We start from the raw sequence: 25,992 nt of genomic DNA, 5'->3' as shown, positions 1-25,992 counted from the left end.
TTCAGAGGCCTGAGAATACAGCAGGTTGGTTAATGTTGGTGGGATGATCTGGGGAAATGTGGGATTTAAAGCTGGGGTGGAGGTGGGGTGGGGGTGAAAGCTAGCTTTATAAAAAGTTTTGAGGGCGGGCCGCGGTGGCTCAGCGGGCAAAGTGCTTGCCTGCCATGCCGGAGGACCTCGGTTCGATTCCCGGCCCCAGCCCATGTAAAAAACAAACAAACAAACAAAATACAATAAAACAAGAAAATGTTTAAAGATGTTTCCTTTCCTTCCTTCTATCCTTCCTTCCTTCTCTCTGTCTTTAAAAAAAAAAAAAGTTTTGAATACAGGTCAAATGACTTGAGAAGTCATCTTGTGGGGAATGAACATTACTGAAGTTATAAGCAAAGAAATAACATGATGAAAGTGACATTTTCTGCACAATGCTTTGGCTCAGAAAGAAGGGAGGGCAAAGTTAATGTCAGTTCAGACTCAAGTTGGTGTGCGCTTGAACCAACTGTGGTTGCTAGTGCAACAGGTAAGAAAGAGAGGAAATACAAAGCATGTACTCACTACATTCATTACACAAATATGTACTGAACAATGCACTCTATTCTGTGCTAGGAGTGGGGCATGGAACCAAGTCCCTGTCCTGTGGGGCCTGGTAACTAACTTGACACAGGAGGCCAACAGAAGGGAGAATGACCGTGACAGCTGCAAAAGTGGCAGTCAGTGTGACTGAGTTCTGTGGTAGGCTCTGATTCCTAGAATTTTATTTACATAGCTGGAACAACAATAAAAACGTTAAAATATAAACAGAAAAACCAACCCTTCCAAAATATCACCTCATGTGGATCACAGAAGATCTTGATTCTATGGCCAGTATTGTCAATGAGAAACCATAGAAACAAATAAGCCTTACTGATTACAGTTACAAAATGATGAATATAAAAAAGACTCCTAAAAAGAAAGAAATAAGATCTTTTTTAGTACTGAAATATTTCCAGATTTCATCGTTTGACATACCTAAGATATAATCACAGATTTCCCACTTACCCACAGATAAGTATTTAGAAGCTTTCAGAAAATTCATCACCTCTCCTTGGTATCTCTTTTTTTTCTTCTTTCCTTTAATTTAATTTTGATTTAACTTCCTCTTGTCACTGCTTGCTTACAAATCACTGCCTCTGGGTCTGGAGTCTATTAGGGCTATAAAGTACCTCACCACACCTTCATCTAGGGACTCATTTACATACATTTTCTTATTTCAAGAGGGAGAGCTATAAGTCTGTAGCTCCAAAAGTTTCCTATCAGCCATTATCTTCTGTTCTTTGGAAAATATGTTTCTCTTCACAGTGAAGATGAGGACGTTTTCTTCCCACCTGTAGAAAGATGAATTGTGCTCTGGGAATTCATTCACATAAAAAAGCGAATTTTTTCACTAAAAATGGGTTGAATGTGTGTAATAAATGCTTAATAGCAATAACATTAGAAAATCTTTGTACCATTTAAAATTAAATGTAATTTCCTTATTACCTTAATGGGATCCCTTGGAGTTGAAGTATTTAACTAGTCCCTTTCACATCAAGTATTCATTATATAATTCCTTTCTTAATATTAGGTATGTAAACTGGCCATTGACAGAATAAAAACACACATTTCCATGGAAACAGAAACAGGAGAAGGACAAGGCAGCTTGATTCAAAATCTGATAATGGGTTACAGATACCATTCCAGTTCAGATTTACAGTCAAAATTCCACAAAAGCCATTTACCATCTCTAACCGTTCAGGTCATATTTGAAAGAAACATACAAACTGCCACATCACTAGAGAAAATTTAACAAGCCTAAAATAATTCACTTTCCCCCACTGTGCTGGTTTGAAAGGAAGTATGCCCCCTAAGAAAAGCCATGTTTTAATATAAATCCCATTTCATAAAGGTAGAATAATCTCTATTCAATATTGCACGTTTGAAACTGTAATGAGATCATCTCCCTGGATGATGTGATTTAGTCAAGAGTGGTTGTTAAACTGGATTAGGGGATGACATGCTCTACCCATTTGGGTGGGTCTTGATTGGTTTATTGGAGTCCTATAAAAGAGGAAATATTTTGGAGAATGAGAGATTCAGAGAGAGCAACACTACGAAGCAGAGAGTCCACCAGCCAGTAACCTTTGGAGATGAAGAAGGAAAACGCCTCCCGGGGAGCTTCATGAAACGGGAAGCCAGGAGGGAAAGCTAGCAGATGACGCCGTGTTCTCCATGTGCCCTTCCAGCCGAGAGAGAAGAACAGACTGTGTTCGCCATGTGCCTTCTCACTTGAGAGAGAAACCCTGAACTTCACTGGCCTTCTTGAACCAAGATATCTTTCCCTGGATGTCTTAGATTGGACATCTCTATAGACTTGTTTTAATTGGGACATTTTCTCGGCCTTAGAACTATAAACTAGCAACTCATTAAATTCCCCTTGTTAAAAGCCGTTCCATTTCTGGTATATTGCATTCTGGCAGCTAGCAAACTAGAACACCCACTGCAATGGGGAGCTAGGAAAGGGAGAGGAGCAGAAATATCTCTCACATATGCTGAGCAATATATGGATAACCTGGTATCTCCCTGGAACTTTGGCTCCTTGTATGATCCCTAATACTCAGAATTGGAGTTCTACAGCTCTGAAAGTCAGCATCGCTACATACAATTGGTAAAGGAACCAAAAAAGTGATCAGATTTCAATCAGAGACAAGAATGAAGCTGATTTGGTCGGGACTAAGGTAAATCAGAATACAAGGATAGGATGACATTGTCTGGGACTAAGGTAAATCAGAATACAAGGATAGGATGACATTGTCTATATTTTAGAACATCGCCTACTATATGAGACCAAAGGAAGAGAAGTTTATTTTGTCGAAAGCTTAAAATTTCTGTAGCACACAATCAAACTCAACATGTTTGGACAGCTCATTTAAATAAGTCAAACACATGCACCCCAGAATGGGAAAGAGGGATTGTAATTCTTATCGCTTAATGTAATACCAAATACATCCCAGAATATGTTGGGCAAATAATTAAAAAGTATTGACAAAGTCCCCTGTGGGACTGGAGAAAAAAATAGGGAACTATTAAACTTTATCATCAGTAAAATCCCTGATACTGGTCTCAAATATTAGGGACTCCAAACTCAACAGGCTAAGCCCAGATCTTGAGGCTTGCTCTTTTTTTTTTTTTCTTTTTTCTTTTTTTGCTGTATTTTAACTTCTGTTTAACTCCATCTGAGAAAGTTGAAGTCTCAGCCTTAAATTTTTTCCTATGTTTTCTTTTGACTTTTGTTCTAATTTAAAGTTGAAGTTAGCGAGAGCACGTGTATTTAGGAAGCATGTTCCTCAATTCCTTATGTGCTTTGGTTCAGAACCTTCACAGAAATCCAGCTTATCTGTCAAATGTGAAAAAGACACAATGTCAAACTGTTCTGCTTGGGTTTCCCCCCATTGCCTCTTTTTTAAAATGTATTTTTATTGAGATATCTTTATGTACACATATTCCATCCTAAGTATACAATCAGTAGTTCACAATATCATCATGTAGTTGTGTATTCATCATCATGGAGGCTTGGTCTTATGAAGCTTATTTCTGTAGTGGAGAAGCTAAGCTTACCAACAGTTATACCTAAGAGTTACTTCTAGAAAACCTCTTTTTTCTTTTTTTCTTTTTTTTTAACATGGGCAGCCACCAGGAATTGAACCCGGGTCCTCTGGCATGGCAGGCGAGCACTTTTGTCTGCTGAGCCACCATGGCCCGCCCAAGAAAACCTCTTTTGTTGCTCATCTATGGCTTCTCTCTCTCTCTCTAAGCTCAACTCTGAAAGGAAAATCATTAACTTCCCCACTACATGGGATGACTCCCAGGGATGAGACTGGCCCTGGTAGCTTGGAATCATTTACAGTGATGCTAGATACCAAAAGAAACATAACAATATAAGGTATCAGTGGCTGAGAGAGTTCAAACAGAGTCAAAGGCTATTCTGGAAACTACTCTTACACGAGTTTCAGCAATATATTGTTAATTACCAAGGTTTGCCAAACCCCAAACAAAACCATTCCTGTTAACCCTAAAGAACACCTAGGACTCTATCTGAGATTCTACAAAAGTTTCATGCACTAAGATTACTTTCCAGAAACTTACAACCTCCAAATGGTTCCTAGGCCAGATGAGTCCTGAAAGCCAGAGGGGTCGGCCTCTCCAAGTACACATCAACTAGTTCCATCACCCTATCCCAATTATCAACACCCCTCTCCAACATGAAAAAGAAAGGACAGAACCCAAATACCCCTAAAGATTGGGAGAAGGATCAAAGGAGAAGGGGACTTAGAAAAGATAAAATTTAACAAATAAATATGACTGCTAAATCATTATGCTGATATTCCTTTTACTCTCTAGTGTCTTGGGGCAGCTAAAAGGAAAAACCTGAAACTATGGCACTGTAACCCATACCAAACTCTGAAATTTGTTCTGTAACAACTTGTTACAATGCACTTAGAAATTTCTTGCTTTTCTCTATATATGTTATATTTCACAATTAAAAATGTTTTAAAAAAATGGCCCTATGCCTAAAAAGTTTGTCTCCTCCTGCTTTAGACCAGCTCTTGCAATATGGGAGCCACTGGCCCCACGTGGCTGTTAGGTACCTGAGCTACAGCCAGTCTGAACTGAGACCTGCTATAAGTGTAAAATAGACACCAGTTTAGGAGACATTACAAAATAAAGCACATTAATAATTTGCTGTATTGATCAAATGTTGAAGTAATTATATTTGTAGAGAGAGAAATAAAATTAAAAATATATATATATCACATGAAATCACCCCAAGTAAAATAGGAGAGATGACCTGCCCCAAGTTCTAGCCATGGGAAGATTTCCCTTTGTCAGTACCTTTCAGGGCCACTGCCAAGTGGTGCTGTAATACAGCCCCATCCATTGCTGGCTAAATCCATCCTCACCCAGGGAGGCTGACATACACAGGGGGAAAATTCTAGGGCTTGTAGACAGACACCGAATTCAAGGCACTAAAGTGTGGATTCAAAGTCTCTATTCACTGCTGGACCAACTCCTCTCTCTTCCAGCCCTCCCATCTCTTGCAGGAGTCTCCCAGCAGCTAAACCCAACCAGAGAAGACGGAAGGTAAAGAAACTCACCCATGTAATCCATAAAGAAGACCCTCCCAGAGCAAGGGCAAGGTGAAAAGGGTAGACCCGAAGGGCCAAGGCTACAGGTGCACCCCATCATCTATTTCTCACATGCTTTCCTCCTGTTACATGGAACCTTTCTCAGTATATGTGACAATCTTATACTTTCCCACACTTGGAGCCCTTGTCATGTGCTCCTATCCTGCCTCCCCTCTATCCACCTCCACATGTGGAACACTAACGGTCTTTAGAGGCTCCCCTAAATATCATCTTTCCCACAAAGTCTTCCCCTCAAGCCCATCCAGAAGTAATTTCTCTGTCCTCTTCTGAATTCCCAAAGTTCCTCTTTTGAAGATGTTTATAGTTACTTATAATGTGTTTCTTATAGTGTTTATCTCTACCTGACACATGTATTTTTATGGATTTACTTGTTTACTAAGTTCTCCAGTAGGATATAAATCCACAAAAGCAGGGTTTTTGTGTGTCTTATGATTCTTTATTCTCAGGGTGTAAAACAGTACATAATCTATAGCAGGTGCTCAGTAAATATTTGCTGAATGAATGAATGGTGTTTTCTAGATTAAGTATATTGATAGATCAAAGTTCCATTCAGCTTTCTATCCCTCAAAGCAATCTAAGTGTCTTCCTTACTCATAGTATACACTTAAAAAATATAAGCTGATAGTAATAGTAGCTGCTACTTAATGAATATCTATAATGTACGAGACACAAAGCTAGAAGTTTTACATACAATATCTCATTCCATCCTCAAAACAATTCACTCAAACACAAGAGTATAGCAGATCTGGGGGCCTCCTCCAGGCTAGAGGCTCTCATTCCCTACCCCCACACCCTCACCCCACCCCTAACTCCAAGGAAAACTGGCTGCTGATGGCTCATAGCTGAGTCTCTCACTGGGCACTGCCTCCCTCAACATCATGTCCCTTCCCTGGGGGAAGCCCACACCCCATGCAGTGAATAAAAGTGCCTGGCCCTCACCCCAACTGAGCAACTCTGAAAAGTCATCTCAGCTCCAGATGACTTCTCCAGGGGATTGGCTATTGAATGAACAAATATACAAATTAACAAACTGGTATCCCAAACACAGAAAAGGGGAATTACACTTTTTCAAATTTTTATCATCTATAAATTGGGTCTCCTTCCATCCAACAATTTTATTAACTAAAACCACAGATCTTTTCCCCGTTTCCCCCAAAGCATATCTCAACACTAATCAAAAGCTAGAAATTTAGCCACCAGGTAATTGTAGATTATCAGAAAGTTTGATCTGGAGATAGCTGTATATCCCCACAAGCTGGTCAAGCACTTTCAAATACAGGTGATACATGCACCAAAATGAGCTCTGAAAGATAGCATTTGACATGAAAGTCACCAGAAAACTGCCCTGTCAATGCCAAGTGGTGCACAACTCCAAAGCCTTCACCATGCATGCACCTGGGCATTCCCAAAAGCCTGAGGCATAAGTGAGTGACCCAAGGAATACAAAAGGCCTATCACTTTTATTCATCTTCCAGTGCTAGGGGTATCACCTTGAGCAGGTCACTTACTCCTCTAAACTTCAATTTCTTCATGCATAATGGAATAATAGCACTCAACTTGCAAGGACAGTCAAATAAATTATTGGGCTTTCAGCACAGTCCAGGTAGAGGCAGGTGCTCCACAAGTGATAACTATTATTATAGTTTATTGTTTTTCAGAATGACAACCAGAAAGTTAAGACCTCAAGGCAAAATTTGTGGATGATTTTCTTGTATGTAAAGTTTGAATTGAAAATCCAGCTGAGTTACAGGAAAATTACTCCTTTCAGAAAAGGTTTTACCACAAACTTCCTTTAAACAGGGGGCCTCTGTTGCACATTTAACACATAACTAGATATTGCTTACTCATGACATTTTTCTAATCAATTTTTCTTCTCCATTTCCTACCACAGCAAATACAAACTCATCTTCCTGGAATTGTACTTGGGCAGTTTTATTTTTCATTTCAAAAGTAATACATGCTCATTAAAGATATTTTGGATGATAGAGAGAAGCACAGAAAGATACATAAATCACCATCTCATCACCCAGAAATAACTATTGTTAACATTTTGGTAAATTCCCTTCTAGTCATTATTTCCATACCCAGAGCTTTTTTTGTTTTTGCATACATGATTTTAATTGTACATGGTTTTGATAGTTTTTTTTAAACCAAACATAATGACATTAGCAATTCTTATGTTTTTGCATACTCTTAAGTATGCTGTATTTACCTAATATTTTCTCTCTACATAGGAGCAATGCTGTGGTGTCATGATGTAAAACACATGCAATGGCTGCCATCCTCGTCATCACAATCATCACCATCACTATTAAGCATGCTGTTCACTTTTGTTTTTACCCAATTTTTCATGTTTTAACCCTCTCCCATTATTTATTTATTTCTTACCCTTATTTTTTTACTCATCTGTCCCTACCCTGGATAAAAGGAACATCAGATACAAGGTTTTCAAAATCAAACAGTCACACTGTAAAAGTTATTTCATTATACAATCATGTGCAATAATCACGGCTACTGGAACACAGCTTAACAGTTTCAGGCACTTCTCTTCAGTCACTCCAATACACCATAAACTAAAAACAGGTATCTATATAATGCATAAGAATAACCTCCAGGATAACCTCTCAACTCTGTCTGAAATCTCTCGGCCACTGAAATTTTATTTTGCCTCATTTCTCTCTTCCCTCTTTTGGTCAAGAAGACATACTCAATCCAATGATGCCAGGTCCCTGCTCATCCCAGGAATTTTGTCCCATACAGCCAAGGAGATTTACACTCCTGGGAGTCATGTCTCATGTAGGGGGGAGGGCAGTGAGTTCACTTGCCAAGTTGGCTAATAGGCCACATCTGAGCAACAAAAGAGGTTCTCTGGGGGAGGGTGACTCTTAGGCATCATTATCAGTAGGCTCACCTTCTTCTTTGCAGGAATAAGTTACAGAGGGATGAACCCCAAGACTGAGGCTCAGCTTATTGATTTAATTGTCTCCACTACTTGCGAGAATATCAGGAATTCCCCAAATGGGGAAGCTGAATATTCCCTCCTTTCTCCCCAGTTCCCCAAGGGGACTATTATGGCCAGATTCATGTGTCAACTTGGCCAGCTGGTGGTACCTGTTTGTCTGGTTGGGCAAGTGCTGGCCTGACGTTGCTATGAGGACATTTCATAGAATTAAATCATGATCATGTCGCTGCATCCACAGCTGATTCCATTTGTAATCAGCCAAGGGGAGTGTCTTCTTCAATGAGTGATGCTTAATCCAATCACTGGAAGCCTTTTAAGGAGGATTCAGGAGACAGGCTCTCTTCCTGCTTCAGCTGGTGAGCCTCTCCTATGGAGTTCGTCCAGACCCTCGATTGGAGTCCTCAGCTTCACAGCCTGCTCTACAAATTTTGGACTCTATGTTCCCACGTAGTTACGTGAGACACTTTTATAAATTTTATATTTACGGATATTTCCTGTTGATTCTGTTTCTCCAGAGACCCCTAACTAATACAGGGACTTTGCAAATACTTTTTTATTCACTGCCCAAATTACCCAGGGATAAACTGGGTCATCAACATAACCTATATAAACCAACAAGACCTCACACCCTATTCAAGATTCCATGTAATTATGGTGTTCAATTAAACTGACCTTACAAGTTAAATTAAGTAATGTACTACCCAAAATGTAAATTTTACAACAAATAAACACCTCTCCCTTTGGTCTCACATATATGCTGAAATTTTAAAATATGATATCATCCTTTACACTATATTCTAATTTACCTTAGTCCTATCCAGATCAGTTTCATTCACATGTCTAGTTGAAATATGATCACCTTTTCAACTTTTTAAACAATTCCTGGTTGGGATAATGCTGACTTTCATAGCTTCAGAGCTCTAACTCTAAGTCTCAGTGTCACGTAAATACCTGACGTTTCTAGGAGCAACTAGGTTATATACAAACAGCTCAGTATCTCAGAATTTAGAAATAAATTGCCACTCCTGAATATATGTGACTGCTGTAAGAGCTTACAATCTAGGACCCTTTACAATGGGCCCCAACCTAATAACCCATGCTCTTGACTTCACTTCACTGAGTTTGTACATTATAGTTAGTCCACATGAGTGAGGCATGACAATATCTGGCTTTTTGTTTCTGTCACTTCATTCAGCACACAATCCTTAAGGTTCATTCACCGAGTTGCATGCCTCACAACTTCATTCCTTCTAGCAGCCACTCAATAGTCCATTGTATGTATACACTCTAGTTTCCTCTTCCTTCCCTTAGTCCTTGTACCCTTAGACCACCTCCATCCATTGAGAACACTGCTGCCATAAACACCAGTGTACAAATGTCCATTCGTGTCCCCACACTCAGTTCCTCCAGGTATATACCAATCCCACCCCTAGCCTCTTGTGGAACACCTCACTGCCCTCCAGAGGGGCTGCACCTCTCAGCTTCCCTACCAACAGTGAATAGGTACATCTCTTTCTCTGCATCTTTTGTAATACTTGTTTCTCTCTGTTCATTTTTAAACAGTTATATTCGCACATCATACAATCCAACCTAAGCAAACAGACATGCCTTTGCCACCATAATGTATTTGAAGACATTTCTTTTTCTTCCAAAAACAACAAAGAATCCATACCCCTCCCCATGCCCCCCACCTGTTGACATTTAGTTTTGGCATAAAGCCTTTGTTACATTCAGTGGAAGCATATTACAGTGCTACTGTAGATTATAGACCCTAGCTTGCATTTATTGTATTTTTTTTTTGTATACCACCCATTTCCAACACCTTACAATGCTGACATTCATTTGTTCTACCTCATGCAAAAACATTTTTATATTTATACATTTAATCACCACCACCATCCACTCTAGGCATTCCTAAGTTACACCATCTCTGTCTTTATCCAATCTTTCCTTCTGGTTTCATATGTGTCCCCAGCCCTTCTCCTTCACATTCATGCTGCTGTTTAAAATTATTTATTTTTTATTGATATATATTATATATTCACACACCATGTAATCATCCAAAGTGTACACTCACAATATCATCAAACAGCTGTGCATTTATCATCACAATTGACTTTTTTTCCTTTTTTGTGAAAAAGTACATATATACAAAAAAGCAATCAATTTCAAAGCATATTGCAACAATTAGTTGTAGAACAGATTTCAGAATTTTGCAAAGGTTACAATGCCACAACTTCAGGTTTTTACTTCTAGCTGCTCTAAGATACTGGAGACTAAAAGAAATATCAATATAACGATTTTCCTGCTAATGACGTTTAAACACAGGAAGTCCTGTCAACTCTAGAAGGCAGACTGACATTCATTTCCATTTTCTTCAGTTTTGCTTCTCAGAGTTAAATATTTAATCCATTTAGAAATTTATTTTAATGTATATATGGTAAGAATAAGGAGCTACAAAAACCTTTTTTCAGTGCTAATAATCAATTATCCTCAAACCACAGCTGAATCAACTTCTATTCCTTACTGGTTTACAAAATCTCCTTTACTGTGGATAAAATTTACATTCACACCCTAAAAGACACCCACACACATCTCCTGGCCAAATAGGTTTCACTGATCAATCTGTATATGCATATATATTTTTTTGGCCTTAAAATGTTTTAATATCTAGTAAAGCTAGGCACTCCATGCCAGCACACATACCCTCTTTCCACTCCTCTTCTTCAAAAATTAATCATCTATTCTTATACAACCTCTTTTATAGATGAATTTCAGAACCACTTTCAAGTTCTCTTCAAAAAAGTTCATTAAAATTTTGATTAACGTATTAAATCTATACATTAAGAATAGCTAGTTGGTTCATTTTTGTTTGTTTTGTTTTGTTTTGTTTTGCACAGGCATGCACCAAGAATTGAACCTGGGTCTCCAGCATGGCAGGTAAGAACTCTGCCTGTTGAGCCACCATGGCCCACCCTGGAATAATTGATTTTTTACCACATTTTTTCTTCTCATCCATGAACACATTATGTTTTCCAGTTTCCTATAGCTCTACAAAATTTTGTAGTTTTTTTTCAAATGGACCCTTTACATTTCTTTTTAAGGTCATTATTAGAAATCCTTTCTGTTACTATTGTACGTTTTAATCACACTTTGAGTGGTTAAAATAATGGGATATAACACAGGCACGGATTTTTGTACATTAATTTCGTACAAAGGTTCTCAAGGCCTCTGTAGTTAAGCCATAAAGCATCTACCCAAATTTATTTCACACAACTGACCAAGAAGCACCCACTGGCCTAGTCAACCAGTTTCCTTACCATCACTGAAACACATCATGCTTCTGCATGCTAGTTATCATACTGAAACTAGGTTCTCATACATTCGACACTGACAAAAAATTTAAGGGTAATTTTCCTTTTAGCAATATTAGGACATCCAATTCCTTATATTTGAGAAAAGATTAACCAAACAAAAAAAGCTGAATTTATAATTTTTTTGTCTTTTTATTTTAAAGGGTTTTAATAAATTTGGAACGAATTTGGTAAAAATGCACTATTTAAAATAATGAGAAATGAGAAGCTACCTAAACGTCTTTCAATAGGGGATCAGGTATCTATTGTTAATGGCTATACAACCAAGTAAATTGGTGGCACAGAATAGAATGTACTGACAGAGAAAAATGCCCACAATACATCATTAAATAAAAAAGGAAAGAAAGGGAGGAAAAAAAGAGGGGGTTAAATAACAGTATTGTTTTTAAAAATCTTATTTTTGTTTAATAGAAAAGGCTAAAAGACATACACCACAATTGTTAGCAATGGCTATTTCTGGCCAGTAGTATTATGTGTGACTTTTATTTTCTTCTTTATTCTTTTTATCCTGTTTAAATAAACAACAAATACTTTTATAATCAGATTTAAAAACCATTATTCACTTCATCATGGTCAGGTTCATGTGTCAACTTGGCCAAGTGGAGGTACCTGTTCATCTGGTTGGGCAAGTGCTGGCCTGTCTGTTGCGATGAGGACATTTCATAGAATTAAATCATGATCATGTCAGCTACATCTACAGCTGATTGCATTTGTAATCGGCCAAGGGGGAGTGTCTTCTGCAATGAGTAATGCTTACTCTAATCACTGGAAGCCTTTTAAGGAAGATTCAGAAGAGAGAGGCTCTTCCTATCTCAGCTGGTGAGCCTCTCCTGTGGAGTTCGTCCGGACCCTCCATTGAAATCGTCGGCTTCACAGCCTGCCCTGTGGACTTTGGACTCTGAGTTCCCACGGTCACGTGAGGCACTTTTATAATTTTATATTTGCGAGTGTTCCCTGTTGATTCTGTTTCTCTAGAGAACCCTAATATACACTTCAAAAATGTGTCCAGCTGATAACAGTCCATCATGAGATTATATAACACTATCAAATCAAATACATTTGTGAAACTGTACCAACCACCAACTTTGCATAGTAACACTTTTTTTTCACTTAGATGAAAAATTCTGCATACATAAAAACTCATTTGCAGGGGAAAAATAACACAAGGCAATGGGTAGTTCTTTTTCCAAAAAGCATCAAAAATATTTCTTAAGACTTTCCAAAAAGATGAAGAGTACTGAATCATGGTACCACCACCCAGTCAAAGCCCCTCAAATAAATAAGGAAAAATGAGACACAGAAAGGTTGTGTGAGTTCTCCACATTCACACCACTAATGACTGGTAAAGTCTAAATGTACTTAAGAGTCAAACTTACCTTCTTTAGTTCCTTTCTTAATTTCTCAGTGAAGATATGTTGTAGTCTGTCACTTTCAATTACAATATAGAATGTCATGGGAGAAAATGTCCAAGAAAAGAAAACTCTGGTAAAATGAACATCTGCCTTATCATTAGACTAGGAAAAGGACAGAAATGTGTACAATATTATGAAATTGAAAGACTCACTCTTTTGGTTAAATAAAACTTACGAGCTTCATGAAAAGAATGTTTTTTAGCAAACAGGCACACACTAGACTGTGACAAGTAGGAGCTGGCGAACTCTAGTATTTATAGACTTTGGGAACCTGAAAATCAAGAAGAAAAAAAAGTACTATTGGATTTAAAATTACAGCTGTGCTGCAAGCTTCCTGTATCTGAGTTATATGGGTCCATTCAGCACATCATATTTTCATTCCTCTGGTTTAATCACTTTCTTTTTTGGAGGGATGAGCTTCCTTTAAGTCAATTTCAAACTTAATGCTGTTTTAAATATAAGAAGTTTTCCATGCTATAAAGCAAGCCCTAAATAACCTTTGTTAAGTCTTCACCGATATTTCACCCACCAGAGGGAGCCCATTTGGTTTTCTGTATAGCAAGAAACCTCAAATACCAAGTTTGCTGAATTCTAGAATATCATTCATACTATGATTAAAACAGTAAAATAATTTAATAATATTATATTTCTACTCCCCCAAAAAGAGAAAAAATAAATGAGATCAGATATGTAAAATCCTTAACAGAGTTCCTGACCTATAGCAGAAGCTAAAAAATTACTGATTTCCCCAACTTTGCAACTTCCTGATTGGTATAGTTGTTAAAGGAAATTAAACTGGTCTTTTGACTTAACAGAGAAGTTGATGTGAGCTTGCTGACAACTGCCCTGATAGTGGGTCTACCTTCAGTATGTGGACAAATTTGGTTTCTGAGCCTGCAAGACTGAACCAGATCCTGGATTGAGAGAATTAACTAAACATGTCACCCCAAGGAGGGCCTGTTTCAGCAGCCCTTTCCAAATAAGTGATACACTGAACTGTTGGTGACCTGCCAACCAGAAAGTGGGCAGAGAGGGAACTCTTCTGATCTATTTCAGAGATTTCTTAAAGTAAAGGAGAAAATCAACCAACCATCCTTGAGAACCATGCTTTTATAACAGGGTATACAATCATTACCAACAAGATGAGTTTCTTTCCAAGAACAAGAAAGAAAGCACACCCGGGGACAGGAGAACTCTGCACAAGAATCAGACAGCCACACAGGTCCTTCTGAGTATCCATCTCTTCCTGCACTCAGGTAAGGCTGACTTGCCTTACAGCCTTACACATGTTGCCACCAGAAGGCCTACCCAGGTGTTGGCTAGACTTGTGAGGCAGGTCTCAATTCTCCACGCAAGTGGACTGGACAGATGTAGTAGGTCTCCAAGATCTAAATTTGGTAAAGTTGGAGGATCCCACTTAAACCTTGGGTTCCAGCTATGTTCTCCAATCCAGGTGTACCAAGAAGCACTGCCTTTGGAGAGTTATCCAACCTTGCTGTGTTGTCCAACATTTGCTGTCTTAACCCAACACTTGTTATCTTAATAAAACTCCAATCTCCTTTGGGCTCCCTGGGTGTATTCTCTACTGTCTAGAATTGAGAAGGAAGAAGACATGAGTAACTACCATCCTTCTCTAACTCTGAAATAAATGTGTTATCTCCTACCATTTAACTTTCCAACCAGAAACTGGGAATTATTCTCTCTTCCTCTTCCTAACCCAATTTATTAATTACTAAGTTGGGTTGAGTCTCCCTCCTAAAGGTCTACTTCATCTATCCTCTCCTGATTATACAGCTCTACTGTCAGTGGCTCTTCACCTTTCACCTGGATTACTGCAACCACCTCTTATTAAGGTCTTCTATGTCAGTCTTGTTATATCCCAAAACCACCTTCAATATTGCTACTAATTACTTTAAAACACAAATGTGACCCTTTCATGCCTTGCCTTTCAGAGTCCAGAGCATCAAGTCCAAACTCCTCAGCATTGCTGATAACACTGTAACCCAAGATTGGCAAACTTTTTCCATAAAGGGCCAGGAAGTCAATATTTTAGGTTTTCTTGGCTCTCACAGGCCACAATTCTGCAATGGTAGTACAAAATCAGCAGTAGTTTATATATATATAAACAAATGAATGTGGCTGCATTCCAATAAAACTTTACTTACAAAAGCAGGCCAAAGTTCGCGAACTCCTGCTCTAACCCAACCCAGCACAATTTTGTCTCCTGACACTCCAACCCTCACCCAAGCATCCTCCAGAAAAGGGCTCTAGTCAAAACAGTCTCATCTCTGGTCCTCCCCCAAGCACCCTGCTGTTGGCAGTAGAGCCTTTGCTCAGTTTTACCACAAGCAGGAATATGTTTTATCCTTCTTCCTTTATTTGGTGGGATGGGTCTCATCCTCCAGTTTGATCATCATTTCCTCTCTGAGATTTCCACTGACCGCTTGTCAAGGAGAATTAGTTATCCTTATCTGTATTTTCAAAAGCCTGGAACACAGCTCACGGTTTTTGTGTCCTCATAATGCCTGACACACCTCAAGTGCTCAATGCTTACTGAATGAAGGAATAAATCAACTATTAAATAAATATAATATCAAAAGCTGCAGTCCTCATAAGTCCTGGGAAAAATTCAGAAGTTCAACCCACACAAAGGGATTATCAGTATCATGAAAAATATCCAACACTGAGCTGTGCTTACAGCATACACTGTTATTTAGAACCATAAAAAACACAGCACTATGAAAGCTAACAGAGGCCTTGGAGAGAATTAATGCAGTGGTTTCTAAACTGTGTGTCTACGAGCACTACGGTTGGTTCCTAAAGGATGCATCAGGGAGAAAGGGGAAGGGTGGCAGAAGGGCAGGTTGGCAGATGAACCTCTTTTCCCAGCCCCCTCATCTCAGCTTTAACCAAAGCTGCTTCTGTCATTAGCAAAAATGGTTCAGAATCAAAAAAAAAAAAAAAAAAATCCACGCTTCAACATACTCATACTCTGCTTACAGCCTCCTAAATCTACAATGTCTCCTGATCTCTTCCTGTACTGTTTGGCCCCATCTCTGTCCTTTCTGTTTCTCAGTGTCACCTTGTACCTGTGCCTGATACTGCTTCTCCGAACCATACTCTTCAACTGAAACCCTCCATTTCACTATGACTACACTCAATCCTTGGACTAATCCTATTTCCAACTACTCTAGGTGGTCCCTGCTCCACCTTTGGGACCCACCACTGGCACACAAGGGTGAACACTACCTCTCAGAAAGAAATCAGGAGGATCTGAGAAAGCAATGTATGGGCTAGCAAGTATCCTGTCACTCACACCTGAATTGTCCACCATTCATGTGCTTGCCTCTTCATGAGATTGTAAAAGCCCTGAGGCAGGGTCTGAATCTTAGTAATAAAATAAAAGCTACTATATACTGGATGCTTACTCCTGATATTGGACTAAGTGTACATGTACATTGTCCAATACTCAGGAATCATGTTAGGGTCACACATTTTTAGAACTGGAAGAAGCCTTATAAACAAAGCAAGACAGCAGATTAGCACTCACTAATGAATCCAGAAAAGGTTTACTGAGATCCTATGTCCCTGGCACTGTTTCAGAAGCTATTGATTCAGTGGTAGACAACACAAAGTCTTTGTTTTCTTGAGTTTATAGTGGATAAACAAAAAATAATGAGTGTAGGATATACTAGGTAATGTAAATAATAAAGCAGGGTAGGGTAGGGGACTGTCACAGAAATAGGATGCTAAAGTTTTTTTTTTTTTAATAGTTTAATTTCCATTTTATTTTCTTTAGGATGCTACTTTTTAAAGGGCAGTCAAGAAAGGCCTCACTGAGGTGACATTTGAGTACAGACAGGAAGGAACTGAGAGATCCAGCCACACGGAATCTGAAAGAGAAGTTCCCAGACCAAGGGAACAATAAGCATAAAGGCTCTGAGGTAGGAGAGTACCTGGTATGCCTGAGGAAAGCCGAGAGGCCAGGGCAGCCAGAATAGAGTAAGCAAGACGAGGGTGACAGAAGATGAGGTAGCAGGACCATCTCTACCTTTCTGCCACTGTAAGAACTTTAGATTTCAGCCAGGATCTCAAGATAATTCATTCTTAAGAAAATGAAAACTAATTGACTTTTAGCTTTCAGAAAAGTCAAGCATAATAAGCAAAGAAAACAGTATCTCATCTATAAGCCTAATCTAAAAACAGAATTCCTAACAAATTAGGTATGCCATTACTATTACCTTATGCATATCATAATGTCTTAGTTATATAAGAAATCTCTGCAGCTATCAAGTCCAAGCTCTTTGATTTACTAATGTGCAAACTGAGTCCCAGAAAGATTATGTGGCCTGCCGCCCACTTAATGGCAGACCTGCAGGTAGAACATAGGTCTCCTGCTTTCCTGTCTCTGGGCAACACAGTTTGGCCCCTGTGAAGCATCTCCGGGCCTGTTCCCATACCCAAAGCTCCTTGTTACAAATGTCTACATTTCCCATAGAGTTGAAGATAAACAGGCAAGTAAAGTGGAGGTATGTGGGCACTGTGCTAGGTACTGTTGGACATTTTTGTTGGTTCTGCCTATCCAACGTCCTTTGCTCCCTACTCCTAGACACAACACCCCCTTTAACGTGGTTCTTCTGGGGCCACAATAATGGTACCCATACCTTCTTCTCGCCACAAACTGGGGCGGACATAGAACCTGACCAATCAGAGAACCTTATTACTCTGGCCACAATGAAGGGCACAGCTTCCAAGCAGAATCAAACAGTGTCCTTTCCCAGGGTTTTACTGATGAAGAGAGAAGCACACCCTCATTTTCCCAGTTATATGAGCCAAGGTATTCCCATTTTGCTCAGGCTAGTTTACACTGGGTTTCTATTACTTACAACCATAAGCATTCAGAATAATGCAGGTGCTCTGTATACCTTTTCCCATTTTCTCTACAGAACAATCTTGTAAGAGTGTTATTACTTCTTCTAGATTATTAATGAGGAGACTAAGTTTCAATAACTCTCAAATTCACACAACAAGTAAGAGGCAAAACTGATATTTCAATTCAGGTCTTTTCACTCCAAATTCCATTCAATATTCAGTTATAAATTCAGTTTTTAACTGAAGAAACTCACTGCCCAAGAATTTTTTACTTAAATTGTTTTTTTTGTGGAAAGTGGAGATAGGAGGATGTTGAGGGGTGGATATAAAACTGGGGTTAAAACACCTGGCTTCCACCTCAGGCACTGCCCTAAATAGCTATGACTATGGGCAATTCATTTCACCGAACTTTAGTTTATGGCTTTAGTTTTTTGAGCTGTAAAATAAAGAACATGGGCAAGATAAAGTTAAGATTCCTTAAAGCACTTTTTAAAAAGTCCATGGTTCTGCTGTATGCAAACATTCTATTTCTAATACACATTAGGGATGTTAAATGATTTCAATTTGAACATCAAACCTAAAATGGCTGCCTGGTGCACAATGTGACCAGCTATATGGATCCACTGGGAAATTAGCCATTAGGGAAAGGGAAGCCATTAGGCATGGGGAAGAAGAGAGAGAGGAAAGATGCATGCTTGTTACATACCTGCCATCCCTGACAAAGAGTTTTAACTTGACTCAAGAATTCTGCTTTCTTTTATAGTGCATATAGTACTTCTACACCACCAGCAATACTATCACACTGATTCTTTCATGCACTTACTGGTTCCTCTTTATAACCACGAAATGAAAGTATAAAACAGGGAAAGAAATGGTTTGATGCGTATAGCTTAGAGTGCTGCAATGGCCTACGGGTAAGGGGGACAGAATGGTTGTGCAGTGGTAAAAGAAATAATAATAGTCTCCTAAGATTCTTATAAGTAGCTCGTGAGTTAAGTGAGGTATTACTTAACATGACCATTTTACAGAAACTGATGATGAGACTCAAACTGATGATGATGGCCAAGGTCACCCACTTCTAAGCATTCTAAGCAGCAGAACCCAAGTTCCAGTTCTACTCACACCATCCTCATTAGCCCCACAGTCCAAATAAGTCAAACTCCCACTGGCTCATACTTATCATTATTTGGAGTCATTCAGATAACATAAGTCCTCCCAAACCTGAAGTCATTATGGTCTAATTTGTAATTCAATAAGTAGACATGCACTTAGAATACAAAAGTTAGACAAACCTGGACATGAAAGTTAAGTACTTAAAATAATGGAGCATAAGAAACCAGCCCATGGGATAGAAAAACTAGTTTCAACAAAATTTTATTAAGCTTAATACAACCTCTACATCAATGCAGTGAGATGGAAATATGACATCAGGCATACATTTTGTTCAAAACAAGGAACAGAAGGCCTGGAATTAAAGTAGGCAAAATGTATCTTTAAAATGATAGGAAATGCTTCAACAAAAGAAACAAAAACAAAACAAAAATGATAGCAAATGCTTCAAAGAAGGCATTTAACCAAAGTCATTTCTATAATTTGCTACATTTCCTCTGGTCTGATAACCAGTTCTAAACCTGTACTCCTAGTACTAACCAGACTTTCATGTAAAAGGAAATCTATCCAAAACAATATTAACGACCAAACATCTGACACACCTGATCATCCCCCCACTAGCTCTATACTAGCTGAACTCTTCCGCAAGGAGGAAGAGTGAAAGAGAAAGAAATAGTCGCAAGAACAGTTTCTTACAACTGCAATATGAGAAAAAAAAATTCTTCCAAAGAATGCATGTTTTCCCAATATCAGAAGAGGCAGTGGCCCTGAACAGCGCAGCTCATGTCCCTACTTGACAGAAACTCCACAACTTTACACCTACCCTCATCATTAAACATCAATGGAATGTAGTCTCTCTGACAAGCAAAGTTCTTCTCAAACATCCCTAACTACCCCTCTGTTTAAATAACTCCAGTAGTAGAAACCTGTCACTACTTAACCATGCCCATGAATTCAAAGACTGAACTCTAGTTCTCACTACTCAGGAAGAGGCCTGAGGGGGCCTCAGTGACCACAGGGCTCTTCATCATGCTCACAGACCCTCCTGTGCTTCTTGTCCCTACAAGAGCAGCAACTCAACTCAGATCAGCATGATGTTAATACACTGGTGATTGCAGAGGTAGAGGGGCCCTCCAAAAACCAAAACTGCGGTCTTCAAACCACAGCTCCACAAGTGGTAGCTCAGGAAGTGTCTGGGCAAGATTGCGGGGGAGGGAGAGGGAGAATAGCCTGGTTTCCCTTCCTTTCACCTCAACCTGAGAAGCTCCCATTTGATCTGTCAGACCTAGAGGGTAATGCGGTTTTCAGTCTCTTGCTGTTTAAGGGGAAAAAAAAAAAAAGAAGGGGACCTACAGGTAAAGAAATTGTGGTGATAGTTGCTGAATAAGCCTTAAGTGGCTAATAGTTGCAGGGTTAAGAGGACAACCAAGTCCCTTGGCTCCTTCTCTAGTGCTCCTTCTCCACTAAGATCAGATTGCCTACGTGTAAAGTTCAAGTTCAGCAGTCATATACAAGGTCCTTCAAGAACTGCCCCTACCTGTCATTCCAGGCCAAATTTCCTGGGGGTCCCACATTCCAGCCACACTCAAATGCTTATCAAACCAGCTGATGTTAGTTTGGCACCTACCTCAGTGACTTTGTGCATACTGTTCTCTCAACCTGAGAGGCCTTTCCCTACTCTGTCTGTCCTGGAACCAGCCAACTACTCTTTCGAGATTGATTTCAGACATCATCACCTCTTTTAAGCCTTTCCCAGCCCTCAGGCAGAACTGACCACCTTCCTTTGTGTCTTAGCCTTCTGTCACAACATCTACTAAGCTTTATGGCACTTATTTTTGTTTATATGCCTATCTCCTCTACTACTCCTTTTACATCATGCCACTCAAACCAGTGCTTTGGTCTGGATGTACTCATCTGGTCCACTTTCTCTTCTGATGCCTAACTGTCCTCTGCAACTGCCAGTCTTAATTCATGAATACATATATTCATTCAAAAACATCAAGTGTTCACAAAATGCTAAGTATTGGACTGTGTGCTAAGCAGAGGTGGACTTATCAGGAAGCTAATGAACCTGAGGTTTCAGGGACTCCCACATGCACTTTCCAAAGCCCTTAGGCTACTTTTTCCTTCTTCTTTTTTTTTTTTTTTTTTGGTAATTTCTTATTTGTATTTCTGAAAAAGGGCAGATAAAATTGTATAAATAAAAACTAGATCCAACCTTGGTGCCAAGGATACAAAAGTGAACAAAGATTTTCTCTCTCCTTATGGTGTTTCCTGTTTAGTTAGAAAGACAGGCAGCCATTTGTTCATTCATTCATTCATTCATTCAACATTTAGTAAGCAATGCTATGGGCCATTCCGAGATGAAGCCAACAGTTTCTGCCCTAAAGGAGAAAGCCCCTGCTCTTATGAACGAAAGGCTGCTGTGTTCAGGTAACAGTAAGTAGTTTAGACGACTAGAACATGGAATATTTGTGAAAGATTATCCAAAACCAGTTTCGAGATGTGCTTAGCTTTACCACGCTCCTGAAATACTGGGGAAGGCAAGGGGAGGGGAGGACTCAGCTGAAAGAAACGTGGTCTTTGATCTCAATGCGAGGGAGGCGGAACCAGACAAGCAAAAAGAGGCAAATACAGTGTAGTCAGGGCTGCGTCGGGGAAGCAAAGGACTGTCCGCCGTGCCCGCGAACTCATTTTTTCACAAAGCAAACATTGCACTTAGAGGTTGCCGAGTGCCTTCTTCTTCCAAAGAGAAATCTGCTTCCTAGACTTCCCCAATACTTACATCCAGTCCCCCATATAAGGCTGCTCCTTTCTGAAGGCAGCTGTCCGCACTCATACCCAACTCTCCGGTTGAGACACCCCCACCCCCACCCCCACCCCGCGGTGAGACCACATCTTTCAGGCGTTTCCTCCGCACAATGCTAACCCGACAGGGTCTCACCGCTAAGTCGCGGGTCCGCCTCCCTCGTCCGCCCGCCGTCTCCATAGCAACCAGCTCACCACTTCGCGGGCCCGACTGGCAAAGTCGCCCTTGGCCCGGGAGCTCCGGCGGAACAGCTCGTCGCGGCTGCCATCAGCCCCGCCGCCCACTGCCACTCCCAGCGCCTTGTTCCGCGTCTTCACGGTCTTGACGCTGGCCCGAAACAGCAGCGTGATGTCCACCGCCATGGCGACCCACAACCGTGGCCGCCACCCGACCCGCTCACGTCAGCAGCCGGCGACCGCGACGCGAGCCTGGCAGCCGGAGGGCAGTTCCCGGCCCGCACACTTCCGCCCGGCAACCGCGGCGCGGGGAGAAAGGTTCCGGGCTCGGGCTGCGCGCTGGAAAACGCCCCTTTCTCCTCCCGGCAAACCCTGGCCGCCTTGGCAACGCCAGGGGGGCCGGGGACCCCGAGTCCCCTGTACCCCAGGAAGCAGGAAGGCTTGCTCCCTTCTCGTGGCTTCCGCATTGAGCGAGCCGGGCCATGTGGGCCTCGCTGGAGGGACCATAAGGGGAGCTGGCCTTGACATTTGACCTCGAGGAATATGCGGGAATGCACGTGGATTTTGACCCTCTGGAAGCATGGAGGGCAGATTGGTGGCTGAGGCTCGGACATAGAGGCCAGAGGCCGTTTTTCTCCAGCCTTCATTATCGTAGCTGTGAGATGAAGCCAGCCCCCAACTTCAGTATTATTGTGAAAATTAAATGATATAGTGTACTGTGTAGGGCTACTTGGCCCCTTATAATGGCCAATAAATATTACTTGCAGCTTGCCCTCGCCCAGCACAACCCCGAGACCAAAGACCACGCCAGGCAGAAAATTATTTATGCGTTTTAAAGGAGAAAAATTTCTCCCAATGGTTGGGAAATGGAAGTCAGCATTTTGTGCAAAGGGAAGAGGAGTGCCAAGAGGATGGCTTCTAAGGTTCAGCAGACTCTTGCGAGAAGTCGTTACAAGTAGTTTCAGCAGAGTCCTGGGAGGGTTGATTACCACTAGTGATTAAGGGAGGGGAGTTTTAATAAATGTCACCCAGGCTGCTACATGTTTCCGTAGTGGAGGGGGAGGTCCCGACCCCTGGGTTGCCACAATCCACTGCCCCTGAAGTAGTATGCATCCATATTCCACAAAAACAGTGTAAGAGGCTACAGAACATTAGGAGGTCCACAAACTGATGCTGTCAGGCCAAGAAAGGGAGTTACATTATTCTACTAATAACTGATAAAAACCTGTGATTTCATTCGTTCGTGAGAAGATTCTTTTCTAGATTTTCCAATGTTCTGAATTCTGTCAGGCCAGCAGGGTATTCCATGCAGTTCATTCCCAGGGGTCACAGTCCAAGGCAAGCTGGTAACACCCAGCAGTGGCAGTTCAGCACACACTCAGCATTGAGATTTATCGTGCATGTAGGTTACCACAGAAGCCTGTTGCAGAAAGGTATTTGCTGCGATGCTAAGGGCAAAAAGAACATAAGCCAACTTTCCACTAGCAGACAAATACTACATCTTTTCCCCTTGCGATTGCAGGAGCTTTCTGTGGTCAGATTCACAATTAGCCTGAACATACTACGTGATAACAGAGTCCTACATACTGTGCCTTGGGATATGAAGGGTCTCGGGTTGGTTACATATACAGCTTTGGCCTTTTGTGTATAAACTATGGCCTAACTCATTAATTTTGGGTGACCCCAATACCCCATGGGCTTAGGATTCCCAACCAGTGCGACTACATCATCCAGGACCATGGCCAATTGACCTTATTTTCCCCAGTTTCTAATGCTTGTAGTGCAGCAAAAGCAAGTTATTTTCATTACCTTGTTATATCTGTAGTGTTGCTGGTCTTTTTTGTACCTGAATTTGCAGTATCTGCACGGGCCCTACCATTACCAGTTCAGCAGGGGCGAGGGCAGCTGCTCTGGGTCCTGAATCAAGGCTGAGGAGGACTGGATACAACTGACACGCCCAGTGTTGCAGAGATTGTTTGTTATCGTTTAATCACTCTTTTAAAAGCCCATCATTACCATGTGACTTGGCAATCCCTTTTCTGGGAATAGTCCCCCAAAGAATTGAAAGCAGAGACTTGAACAGGTACTTGTACACCAATGTTTACAGCTACATTATTTACAATAGCCTAAAGAAGCCAGAAACTTTGGATTTTTATCTTAAGTGAATGCAAGTGAATACAATAAATATATATATTTAAAAATCCCATTCATTCTTTCAATCAATCCCACTGCTGTGGGATTGTAAGTCAAATGAAATATTCATAAGATGTCACGTTAAGTAGCCAAGTTTTGGGTTAGTTGTCCAGTTAAGGGGGTCCCTCCATCAGTGTCGACATGTGTGGAGACCCCAAAGAATGCACTTGGCTTTTCTAAGCTATGTATTGTATCTCTTTGCTTAGCTTTATCTACTGGAAAAGCCAGCAGCAGTCCAGTGGCGTTATCTACAGCTGTAAAAGCTTATTTTATATATCCAGATAAGGGAAGGGGCCCAGTATAACCTACCTGCCACCCGGTGAGCAGAATCTGCTCACAGCCAGTGTGACTGAGTTGATGAGGAAGCATCCTTGAGCATCGCAGCAAACAGGAGGAGCAGATGTTCACAACTTCTTTCAGTTGCCTGGTGATGGGCAGCTGGAATTGCTGTACCAGGCTTCACAGGGTCTGGTACCCTGGGTGTTCTATTTTTTATGAAACCATTCAGCAGCCTCATGCAGTGTTGGCCTTCGGCTATGAATTTTTCCTAATTCAATATTGCCAGGTAAAGAATTAGTGTTATGGGCAAAGATATGAAACACAGTTACCTTTCACTTGTGATAGTCCAGATATCTGGCCACATTTCTTTTCCCCAAAGGGATGGCCAACAACAGTCCATTTCTCTTGCTTCTACATGGCCATCCACATTGTCAGACCTCGGTACATGGCCCAATTGTCAGCACAAATAGTTATCCCATCTCCAAGTTCGTGAAAATGACCATCCATACATCCCTTAATTCAGCGCATGATAGTCCCAGTTTCCCACCCCATAGTGTGTTTGTACTAGGTTACACAGTGTGCTTGCTTGAAACTGTTATGTGCCCCAGAAAAGCCATGTTCTTCTAATCCAGTCTTGGGCATGCTGACCTCTTGGGGGTAGGATCTTTTGATTGACTTGTTTCCATGGAGGTATAACCCACCCAATTCAAGGTGGGTCTTAATCCTTTTACTAGCGTCTTCGATGAAGAGAATAAAAGGCAGAAAGCATAGAGAGAGCTCAGAACTGATACAGAGAGCAGAGAAATGGCAGATGCTTGGTGACAGAATTGCCCCGGAGATGCTATGCAAGGTCCCACAGAACCTGGAGGACCCAGAACCTGGAGAGAGCCAACTGAAGCTAAGGGGTGAAATGCAGAGTTTGCCCCAGAGAAGCTAAGAGAGGGCCCACAGATGCTTAGAAAGAGAAAGCAATGAACTGGGAGCAAGGACTAGCAGACACCAGTCAGGTGTCTTTGCAGCTGACAGAGGTGTATCAGTTGCTGAAAACCTTTCTTGAGTGAAGTTATCCTTTTGTTGATAAATCCATTGGGGCATTTTCACAGCTTTAGAACTGTAAATTTATAACCTGATAAATTTCTTTTGTAGAAGCCAGTCCATTTCTGGTAGATTGCATTCTGGCAGCTTCAGCAAACCAAAGCACATGCCTACTGCTATCCAGGTGGCAGGCTGCACGTGTGCTCCTCCGTCCGTATACCAGGCAGACTCAGGTATACTGCCACATCCATCAACAGTGGGCACAGAGACAGCCACCTCGGGAGGATCAGCAGGGAGGGGTAAGTGTTGTTCTTCCACATAGGAAACTGATCTCAGGATATCATGCATTTTACACTTGTGAAGCTGTTGTTGAAATGCTGTGCTGCTGCAGAGAAGCTTTCCCCTTTGTCAATGTGATTAACTGTGTACTGCCAGAGTAAGGCTTAGAGGCAATGTCCCGAATCCACCCCTGTATGGGGGATGGCTGTTCTTAATTTCACAGAGTATTTCTGAGTTAGTCCTTCTACTTGCAGTAAGGCATTATAGGCTGC

General features: G+C 40.9%; 1 protein-coding gene across 4 annotated transcripts in view; it reads right to left on the bottom strand.

The window, feature by feature from the left end:
• The window catches only part of STX18 (syntaxin 18), a 143,258-nt gene extending 121,053 nt beyond the window's left edge, over positions 1 to 22,205 (bottom strand). For 2 of the 4 annotated variants that reach the window (XM_077136374.1, XM_077136370.1), the window contains exon 1: positions 21,953 to 22,205. In XM_077136374.1, the coding sequence (XP_076992489.1) occupies positions 21,953 to 22,120 (168 nt within the window). In that variant the 5' untranslated portion in view covers positions 22,121 to 22,205. Of the gene's footprint in view, positions 1 to 1,035; positions 1,373 to 21,952 lie in introns of those variants that run through there. The other 2 variants (XM_077136373.1, XM_077136371.1) reach the window with 2 other exon arrangements.
• Positions 22,206 to 25,992: the final 3,787 nt, after the last annotated feature.

This window comes from Tamandua tetradactyla, chromosome 19 (assembly GCF_023851605.1).
Source record: "Tamandua tetradactyla isolate mTamTet1 chromosome 19, mTamTet1.pri, whole genome shotgun sequence".
Classification (NCBI taxonomy): domain Eukaryota; kingdom Metazoa; phylum Chordata; class Mammalia; order Pilosa; family Myrmecophagidae; genus Tamandua; species Tamandua tetradactyla.
The sequence above is the reverse complement of the archived record's forward strand: the minus strand, read 5'-3'. Positions and strand labels throughout refer to the sequence as shown.